Here is a 10,081-nt window from a genome sequence, read left to right on the forward strand (position 1 = left end):
CTACTGCTGCCGCGCGCTGTTCACGGTGCCCGCCGGCGCAACCACGCGTTTGCGGATGTACGACGTCAGGATCTGCCGTACACGATCCTGCACGCAGTTTGCACAAGCCATAAAAAGCAACAGGGGGCAAAAGAGTCAGTCGGTGGGGGTCAGCATGGGAGAGGGGGGTCCCAGAGCAACGCAACTGTTCTACTACGGATCACCGAATCTTGATCGGGCTAGTTTACTGGGGGATGTTACAGTGGGCTCCAGACTCACGAAGGGTAGAGCCAGCGGGCCAGGCACTGGCCGTGCATTATTACTGCACCTGAGACGATCAGGGCAAACAAGACACCCATCCAGACCACCAGACAACGCATGTCACCTATCTACCAGACAGCAGAAGGCGACCCCAAAGGGAAGAAGGCTCAGAAACCCATAACCACGGGGGGGTTTCTAATAAGCTCCACAATCGGCAACAGTCCCCGGACCTCCACCAGAAGGCCTCCACCAGCAAATATTTAACGGAACTTGCACGTTGGGTTACCAGCTGAGGTGGTGCTGACTTCACTGGTGCTGACTTTACTGGTGCTAGTTTTTACCACCCCTTCTACCGTTCCAACGAGTTGTCATAACCCTACACGCATGCACGTCCGCACCTGCCGTGCCGCCTCTCCGCGCCGCGCCGCTGCCTCAACCACATCCCCAGCCAGTGTCTCCGCCAAGCTCTGCTCAAGCTCCGAAGCTGTCACTGGTGCCGCCGTTGTCGCCACTCTTAGGCCGGACTGGCTGCGCGCAATATCGAATGTGAGCGGCCACCAGTCCGCCGTCCTGCACAGTGTTGTTGTTGGGTAACAAATACCCACGAGGTCCGTGGGAGTGGGGATCGGTTTTGTATCGGTTTTAGAATCGGTTTTAGTATCGGTTTTAGTATCGGTTTTACCGGGGTTATGGTTGGGTTAGGTTGGGTTTCTTAGGAAATATATTAGGAATTGGTGCGGTACGGTACGGTATGGTACGGTACGGTGAGGTACGGCATTGTTATCTGCAGGGTACGCGTCCGGGTCTTCTGGACCTCTGGGCCCGCCGCCCACCTCACCTTCGCGCCATAGCGTGGAACATGACCATGAAGGCAAGAAGACGCTCCAGGGAAAGATACCTGTCGCGTCGGGTTTCGGAGGAGGGAGGGAATACATGCAAAAAACCCAGGGAGGTGGGCATGGGTCGGGTGGGGTAGTCGGCAGGGCGATAGGCTAGGCCGGCAGTGAGATGGGTTTGTCTGAGGATGGAGCGATGAGCAGGCTGGTGGGAGGGTGGGAAGGGAGTAGGGAGGGGCCTTATGGGATAGCGCGCTGCTGTGCTAGAGGACAAGGCCAGGGTTGGGGACCGGGGGAACCGCAGCTTCCATGCGGCTGGAGAACGCATCACCGGTAGACCGGAGCACGCACGCACGCACGCGCGCAAATCCAATATGCCTGCACGTACGCACCTGCTCTCGACCAGCTGCTCCATCACGGTCTGTTTGTGCAGCACATCTTCCAGTCTGGAGCCTACGGCGGCGACTGCTTCACGGACAACCGACTCGCTGATCTGCACCAGGCCAGTCAAATAAAAAACAAAAAGATTATTTGGATCCAAATCGGACCTGAAGTAAATTGAAGAAACCAAACAAAAGCTGGTCCTCCTAATCTGGATTTTGTTTCGTCATAAGCTTTAGTGCAAATCTGTCCAAAGACTAGCATAGATGAGTCTGTAGACGGCTTATTGAACCCCTCAGAAACTTGCTACCTCCTACCTGCTTCGTGGACAGTACGCTGGCCAGCTGCCGGACAACCCCGACCTGCGAGTAATTTTCGAAATGTTATTATCAGGTTTTCGGTAAAATCTGAAAGGGAGGAACGTGCTCTGACGCGACCCGAAATCCTCATGCATGCAAGGGAAACGACCATGCGCAAAACGCACGTTTATAAATCATCATGCAGCAGCAGCAGGGAAATGACGTCACTAATGACCTAATGAAATTAAAATGACGTCACTATGACTTGCCTTCTCCCACATGTTGCGTAACTCAGTCTTCTTAAAGATGCCGTACAGCAGGTGACCCCCGACCAAATGCTTGCTGTCCGGTCCCAGTAGCGGCCGGAGGTCCGCAGCCGGGCTGTGGGTGATGAGGAGCACCAGGAATAAGAGGGTGATGAGGAGCACCAGGAATAAGAGGGTGATGAGGAGCACCAGGAATAAGAGGGTGATGAGGAGCAACAGGAATAAGAGGGTGATGAGGAGCAACAGGAATAAGAGGGTGATGAGGAGCAACAGGAATAAGAGGGTGATGAGGAGCAACAGGAATAAGAGGGTGATGAGGAGCACCAGGAATAAGAGGGTGATGAGCACCAGGAATAAGAGGGTGATGAGGAGCACCAGGAATAAGAGGGTGATGAGGGGCTGGAGTTGGAAGACTGGTGGTTGGTGATGGCGGAGGCGGTTGTCGGTTTACTGTCGTGGCAAGCCATGGGGGCCTTGACAGCGGGGCTTCAAGCCGCGCGTGTTGCAAGGGGGGGGGCACCAGGCCAGGCCTTCTTTGCTACTTGTAATTTTACAACTGTCTGCAGCCCTTTTACGGCATCGCTTTTGCTCCGAAACCCATCCTAGCCACACAGTTGGCCAAACTCAAAACCATAAACCGGGTCATGTTTGGTTCCAAAAACACTCACCTTTCCTACACCACACACACACAACTCACCTATTGAGGATGGCCTCGCCGCTGAGCTGAGAATAGGCGTTACAAGGACCCCGCATTAGGCGTGTCGTACGGCGACCCAAAGATGGCGTCCGACCGCCGCCACCGGCCCCGCCGCCGCGGCCCCCAGCGCCACGGCCGCCGCTGACGGTGGCCACGTTAGCGTGTACGACAGCGCGGGCGCCGCTGCTGCCCTCGCGATACGACACCGGGGGTATGCTATTGGTCTTGTACGACGGCGTGAAGCTGCCGGCGGCTTCCTCCATTTCTTGGAGCAGCTCGTGCGCCTTATGGTGGAGGGGGAATTTGCTGATCACCATGTGCCTGTGTATGTACGGCAAGGCGAACAGGTCATCACGCATCGTGCGAATTACGGCAATACGGAAATGACGTACTACAGGTCCGAGTACTCTCAGGCCCCTCCTCACCATGAGGATGATTGGGCTGCGTGGCCGTGCTTGTGTGAGTGGAGGAACTTTTGTGGCGTGTCGTTGTGGTATTTATATGTGTGTGTATGTGTGTGTGTGTTACATGGTTGGGGGTGAGTGACCCCATACCTGTAAAACTACCCATACGAACCGAAGGCCCAAGGGCAAAATACCTGAACGCCTAAAAGCCACGGAGGAAAGGAAACGCCGCACTATGAGCCCAGACTAACGCCCAAAGGGGATAACTGAGTTACTGTGAGTCTTTGTATGTGTATGTGTATGTGTATGTGTATGTGTATGTGTGTATCGTACAGTCTCGCCTTTCCGCGCGGCCGCTGCCTACGTACCTCCTGCTTGCCCACATCTGGTTGGGGTCCACTGCCCCCGTGTTGTGCTCCAGAGCCTCGATCAGCAGTCGTGGCCGGTTGGTCGGCAGCTGTAGGGCAGGTGGACACGCGCGTGTGTGTGTGTGTGTATATGTGTGTGTGTATGTGTGTGTGTATGTGTGTGTATATATATGTGTGTGTGTGTGTCCCATCCGAGGGTGAGCAAGGCGCGGGAAAAGGGGATGGCGTGGGAAGACTCAGCTTTTCTTTATCAGTCTTATCAGCCGATAACTTACATAGTGGCTCCATAGTGAAGGCTCTTTGGCCCTCTCACGGCTCGGAACGTTTTATCTTAACGCGCTAAGACCAGGGCTCGTATGGGCACTCGTTACACCTCTATATCTGGGTAACGCAACCGAGGGGTAACACACACACACACACATACATACGCACTACATAAATGGGCATATACGCACATACATACATACATACATACATTACCTGCAGATGTTTATTCACCACGGAGGGGTGGTAGGGGTTGTGGCCGATGGAAACCACCTCGGGCTGGTGGCCCCAACTGGTAATCACCTGCGTACATAATAATGGAAACAAAGTACGGTGTTGTACGAAAACAGTCGTACGGCATGATAATATATAAGTATTAAATATTTGACCGAGGGAGGCCTGCCTGCCTTCAAAAGGGCAGACCCCTACACCTTCCCCCTTCTCCCTCGCCCTCGCCCTCACCAACGCCTCCACGACCTTAGCCAAAACCCAAACACCCTTCCTCCCGCACTTGACATGGCCGCCCGATTTCTCCATCCCCCCCTCCCCCCCCTCCCCCCTCGGTGCCCCTAGTCCTCCGCTGCCTGCATGCTGCGCAAGTTCACACCATCACCATCACCATCATCACCATCACCATCATCACCATCACCATCACCATCCTTCTTCCCCCCATCTCGCCTTGGCCTGCAGTAGGCCCAGCAGCACCCAGCTCTCGCTCTTGGTCTGGGAGTACAGGCGGCCGTCGGGGCGGCCCAGGGCGATGAGGAGACCACGAACTACCCGGTGAGTGAAGCGATGGACGAAGTGGTCCACGGGGTTGGCGCCATGCACCTCTGGGGGGCACGCGCGCGCGTGTGTATGTTTGTGTGTGTGTGTGTGTGTTTGTATGTATGTGTGTATGGGGGGGGAGGGGGAGGGGAGGGACGGGGGCAGCGCAGGGAGGGTTTTCGACTGGGGGGGGAGGGGGGGAGGGATTCGGAAGATGGAGGAAAGCAGGGAGGTTGCCGCAATGGGCAGCCTCACCACGTGTGTGAATGTACGAGTGCGTCAGTAACACCGCCCGCTGTGGCGCTCGAATGCGTTTGGCCCGCGGCCATTAGGTCTTTTACTGCGTCTAGACGCCATTACCCCACAGCCCCATCAGCCCCATCAGCCCCAATAGCCCCAATGGCCATACGAGGCCCGCAAAGTTGTGATTGGGAACCTTGATGGCTGGACCCCGATGGATTGATCAATGGACTCACCCACGGAGGCGATGCCGTACGATAACGCATACATCTTGGACACGAACGTCTCGATGATCTGGTGGACGTACGGCACATCCGCTACCACAATCGTACGTTTGCCCATGCGGTGCCATATCGGTCTCCTCTGTGGTAAGGTGGTGTGGTGGTGGGAGGGGGGAAGAAGGAGGAGGCGAGAGGGGGTGGCGGGGAGCCGGTGAAAAGGGTTTTGGGTATTGCCACGGTTTACACACACACACACACACACACACACACACACACACGAGCGCCCAGCGCATAGCAAGCATTGCTCATGGCGGCATGTGCTGCTGTGAACAGGTACTTTACGTACAGACATACATACCTGGATGATCCGCAGTATCACTGCATAGATGATGGGCAGGAACATGTACGCGACTGAGTCCACCGCGAGCGCAACCCTAGAGGGGGGTTGCGGGGGGGGGAGCAAGGAGGGCGAGACGAGAGGAAGAGACGAGGGGAATAAGAAATGAAGGCAACCGAGTTTGCACCCGGAAGTTAGTCAGAGGAACTACACAAACATAACCCCCCTTTCCGTCACCCTCCCCCCTTCAAGATCTCCCCTTCAAGTTCCTGCCTTCCCCCAATGAGACACATACACACACACACAGACTCTCTCACACACACACACACACTCTGGGACACAGATAGACTCACACACACACGCGGACTCTCTCTCTCTCTCACACACACACACACACACTGACAGAGGCACACAAAGACAGACAGACTGACAGACTGACAGACTGACAGACTGACTGACTGACTGACAGACTGACTGACTGACAGACGGACAAACTGACTTACTTGGACACCGCCAGGTCAATGGGCTCGCTGGCCTTCACTAGCAGGCAGATGCCATGTGCCACTGAGTACAGCACGGGCCACCCGGACACCACCGTAGCCAAGATGTGGATGAGGCTGAGCACCCAGGCAGTCGGGGACTCGATGACATGTAGTGCCCACCTGAGAAAGGAGCGAACGGAGTAATTACCGACGGCCGGTGGGAAGGAGGGTTGGGGTCGACAGGCGCTGGAGGCTAGCGGGCTGATGATGTCCCTACTATTCAGGTCTTTGCCACGCAGGGCAGGACGAGCGGGCTTGCGGTCAGAGCAGCCGTACCTTTCAGGCCCGGCAAGGGGGAAGGATCCACGCACCGGCGACACGTGGCTCAGCTTCTAAACAGGCACATGCATACATGCATACATGCATACATGCATACATGCATACATACATATGCACAAAGACGTACGCGCTCCTATACGGTCCACACACCTGCGGCCCTGGCCCACCAGGTTACGGTGGTGGGGGGACTCAAAGGGCTTCCCCTCCGCGTCGCGACCGGTCAGCTGGGGTGCACTAACGTCGATGAAGCGGTCGCGGACGGCCCTGCGTTGGTGTTGGAATTGGTGGTTGGGGCCCGGCGCAGGAGAAAGTGGCGCAGGTGAAAGAGATTGCGGAGAGAAATCTGTTAGACAGGGGGGAATCCCTCCCCCCCAGCACACACATCCCTCTGCTTCCAACCCCTCCGCATCTCCTCCTCCTTCCCCCCTTCACTTTCTTGGATGCCCCCCTCCCTCCCGTTCCCTCCTCATTCAGCAAGCATCATCTACTCGGGTCGTCCGTCCCCACCCCGTCAAGCAACCTTCCCACCCATCTCGCTTTTTCCCCCTCCCCAAAGGACCCAACCATCACCATCCGAACCCAAACACCCCGCCCATCCGGATTTCCAACCTCTAACCCACCCCTAACCCACCCCAGACCCTAAGCCCCTAACCCACCCCAGACCCTAAGCCCCTAACCCACCCCAGACCCTAAGCCCCTAACCCACCCCAGACCCTAAGCCCCTAACCCACCCCTAACCCACCCCAGACCCTAAGCCCCTAACCCACCCCAGACCCAAATCCACCCCAGCTACACAGCCACACACAGCCCCGCACAGCCCCGACCCACCTGAGGTCCACCATGTCGTCTTTGGTGAGTATCATTCCGAGGGGGCGACCGGAGGCACACACACTCGTCATGCGCATGCGGACCTGATGCCAGGAGGGTGATAACAGATTGGGGATGCGGATTGGGGGGAAGGGAGCGCATCCTCAGGGATGGGGGAGCTCCGCGGCGAGTGGGGGGAAAATAGATATTTTTGGGGGGAAGATTGGGGGGATTGCGGCCGCCAAACGTTTGTCATGGCAGAAGTGGTTGTGGTGACGTCATGTCAAGTACGGCAAGGCGACCAAGCTCATGTAGCTCAGGGGTGCCCGAGGGCCTCATGGTTGCGGTGGTTCTGGTGCTATCGTTGTGGTGGTTGCGGTGGTTGTTGGGAAGTGGTTGTGGGAGTTGCGGCGGTTGTGGGCTGGCGGCTGGTGGGTCCACGTATGGGGACGTCGCGGGAGGATATATACCCATTTCACACCAGGAAAGATGCTGATCAACCTAAAACCCTAAAACCCTAAAACCAGGCCGGATCTCACCACCAGGAAGGCCAAGAGCTCGCTGAGTGTCTGGTGCAGCGCCACGCACACGATCGAGGGGGGCTCCGCGCAGCGGCCGCCGGCACAAGAGGTAAGCACACGGCGGGTGAAGGGTGAGTGAGCCGCCACTCGCTGTCCCAGGGCCAGAGCCATCTTTGTGTCGATAGAGCCACACAGCGCGAAAACCCGGCCGGGGAGGAGCTGATTGAGGATGCTGCGTGAGGGGATCGCGTGGATGGGTGGGGGAGAACGTGGGGGGGGGCGAGGGGGGAGGGGGGAGGGGGGAGGGATGCTACAGGGTTGCAACAGAGTGAGGGGGTCGCTGCAGGACGAAACTCACGAAACACACCCCAACATGCACACGTCACGAAAACCTGCCCAACCCGCACCTCCCCCTGGAGCGCTAGCTCATCCTCCATCCTTTCCCCCCACTGAGCGAGACAACGTCAGTGAAGCTGACCCAAAGCTGACCCCGACCCCCGACCCAACCCAACCGCACCGTGATGCGTGGATGGTGGGGAAGGTTTGTCCGGACTGGCTGACTGCGATACACAGCGTGTGATGGTCCGCCAGGAAGGAGGAGGAGGAGCGGCAGAAGGTGGAACCGGTGGGGGGAATGCGGCCGCGGGCGTTACCCAGCACACTGATCACCTGCATGCGCGCGCGTCGTCTGTGTGTGAGAGAGAGAAGGGGGGGAGAGAGAGGGGGAGAGAGAGGAGGGGGGGAGAGAGAGGGGGAGAGAGAGGGGGGGGAGAGAGAGGGGGAGAGAGAGAGGGGGGGAGAGAGAGGGGGAGAGAGAGAGGGGGAGAGAGAGGGGGAGAGAGAGAGGGGGGGAGAGAGAGGGGGGGGGGAGAGAGGGGGAGAGAGTGTGTGTGTATTTGTTACATAGCGATCCATCGGCCAGGGGTACCTAACCATATACCCCAACGCGAACGACCGCTGCAGCATTCTCCTACTTGTGCGTGGAGAGGGCCGTGAGGGCCCATCACCCCTCCTACTCGACCTGTTATATGTATTGTATTGTATTGTATTGTGGTTACAGTATTTCCGCCGCCGACGCGGCGGGTGCCCTCACGAGCCGTGAGGCTCCAGAGCACGCTGTATACATATGTGCGTGTATGTGCGCGTGAGTTCGCGTTGAAGTCCCTACTCGTTCCTTATGTACACACAGATTACGCAAAATAAGCAGACATATATACATAATATATATAATACATGTAATATTTACCGCATAAAAAATGGTAGTACGGTAGTGTCGTACATACCTTGTTCGCGCTGACTGCCTGTACGGAAAGTTGTGGGAAGACCAGTTTTAAATCCCCCGCCCATTGTTCAGCAATCCACAATGAGGACTCCACGCCGGTGATGAGAACGTCCACTCCGGGTCGCTGAGAAGCAGGACCGCCGCCATTCATGGCAAACTGCCGTACCGATTATTATTTTGCAGCGGAAGGGTGGGGATGTCCGTGTGGGATTGAGCAAGAAGGCGGAAGCGTGTGTGTATGTGTGCGAAAGCGTGTTTACGTTTGTGTCCATGTTGGAGAAGGGGTAAATATGGGTTGGGGGAAATATATGGGTTTGAGGGAAATGTGAGGAGTTCACGAAGCAAAGCATACGGGGGGAAGGACCTGGGCGGGGCGAAGAGATAAGGCGCGACAAAGACTACTCCACCCCCTCCACCCCCTTCACCCCATTTCCACCCCATTTCCACCGTCCCCGCCGACCCGAATCCCCTTCACCCACCTCCACCAGCTTGTCCAACATTTGGAACAGCTCCTCAGCAGTTTGGCGGTTCAGAGAGCCGGGGTCGGTCCTGGAGCAGCCAGGGTCGGAGCGAGGGAGGGGCGGTGGGGTGGGTGATGTGCTGTGGGTGGGTGAGGCGATGCGCGTAGGAACGTGGCACGGGCCCTGGCGAAACCCCTACGCCCCCACATCTCTAAAACCCCCTAAAACCCTAAAACCTTAGAAAACCCTACAGCCACGCCTCTTCCCCCCCCCCACCCAACCCCCCCAACCCCGCCACCCCCACACGCACCAGGTGTCTCGTACGATCCCAAGCACCCGAGTAACATCCGCGAGGTCGTCCGCCACGTAATCCCGACCCGGGGTAAGGTCCAGGGAGGGGGAAAAGGTGATGTACGGATTGTTGACCAGCTGTACGATGCGTTCTGCAATAGTACGGGACGACCGACGGAGGAGAAGGGAGAGCGGGCGCGTGGAGGTGGGTTGCGTGTGGTGGGGCGAGGGGGGGGCCCTTGAAGGGCCGGGGAAATCGAAGTGAGGAAGAACAGAGAGGCGAAAGATAAGATGGAAAGGGGAAATGAAAGGAAAGGAAAGGAAGGGGAACCAACGTTCCCCCCCTTCACTGGCGGCAGCGCCTAGGACCTCTCATTTCCTCGGCTTTTGTCTTTATCTTGTCTTTATCTTGTCTTGTCATGTCATGTCTTCCCTAAATTGCGGATTGTTCCGATTGCGGCCACTGGATGTTATCTTCTACCATGTTCCTAACCCCCACTCTGCCCAGTTCCCCACTCCCCACATACTCCTCCCTCTCTCCCCATCTCTCCCCCCTCCGCCCCGCCCCTCCCCTCCC

General features: G+C 57.3%; 2 protein-coding genes across 2 annotated transcripts in view; both read right to left on the reverse strand.

Moving 5' to 3' along the window:
* On the reverse strand, window positions 1–2,982 carry VOLCADRAFT_91983 (uncharacterized protein; the record flags this gene model as incomplete). Its single annotated transcript, XM_002951414.1, has 6 exons — window positions 1–87; window positions 639–810; window positions 1,079–1,138; window positions 1,469–1,569; window positions 2,089–2,137; window positions 2,720–2,982. The coding sequence occupies 6 exons, from the start codon at window positions 2,980–2,982 to the stop codon at window positions 1–3; spliced, it is 732 nt and encodes a 243-aa protein (XP_002951460.1).
* A 1,424-nt stretch (window positions 2,983–4,406) lies between these two features.
* The window catches only part of VOLCADRAFT_91984 (uncharacterized protein), a gene marked incomplete at both ends in the record, with an annotated part of 16,629 nt that continues 10,954 nt past the window's right edge, over window positions 4,407–10,081 (reverse strand). Inside the window, 12 exons of the mRNA XM_002951415.1 lie at window positions 4,407–4,588; window positions 5,000–5,126; window positions 5,343–5,418; window positions 5,825–5,983; window positions 6,293–6,406; window positions 6,971–7,053; window positions 7,489–7,702; window positions 7,988–8,158; window positions 8,564–8,586; window positions 8,754–8,876; window positions 9,232–9,301; window positions 9,524–9,656. Of these exons, the coding sequence (XP_002951461.1) occupies window positions 4,407–4,588; window positions 5,000–5,126; window positions 5,343–5,418; window positions 5,825–5,983; window positions 6,293–6,406; window positions 6,971–7,053; window positions 7,489–7,702; window positions 7,988–8,158; window positions 8,564–8,586; window positions 8,754–8,876; window positions 9,232–9,301; window positions 9,524–9,656 (1,475 nt within the window). The remainder of the gene's footprint in view (window positions 4,589–4,999; window positions 5,127–5,342; window positions 5,419–5,824; window positions 5,984–6,292; window positions 6,407–6,970; window positions 7,054–7,488; window positions 7,703–7,987; window positions 8,159–8,563; window positions 8,587–8,753; window positions 8,877–9,231; window positions 9,302–9,523; window positions 9,657–10,081) is intronic.

The sequence above is a fragment of the Volvox carteri genome (assembly GCF_000143455.1).
Source record: "Volvox carteri f. nagariensis unplaced genomic scaffold VOLCAscaffold_23, whole genome shotgun sequence".
Taxonomy (NCBI): domain Eukaryota; kingdom Viridiplantae; phylum Chlorophyta; class Chlorophyceae; order Chlamydomonadales; family Volvocaceae; genus Volvox; species Volvox carteri.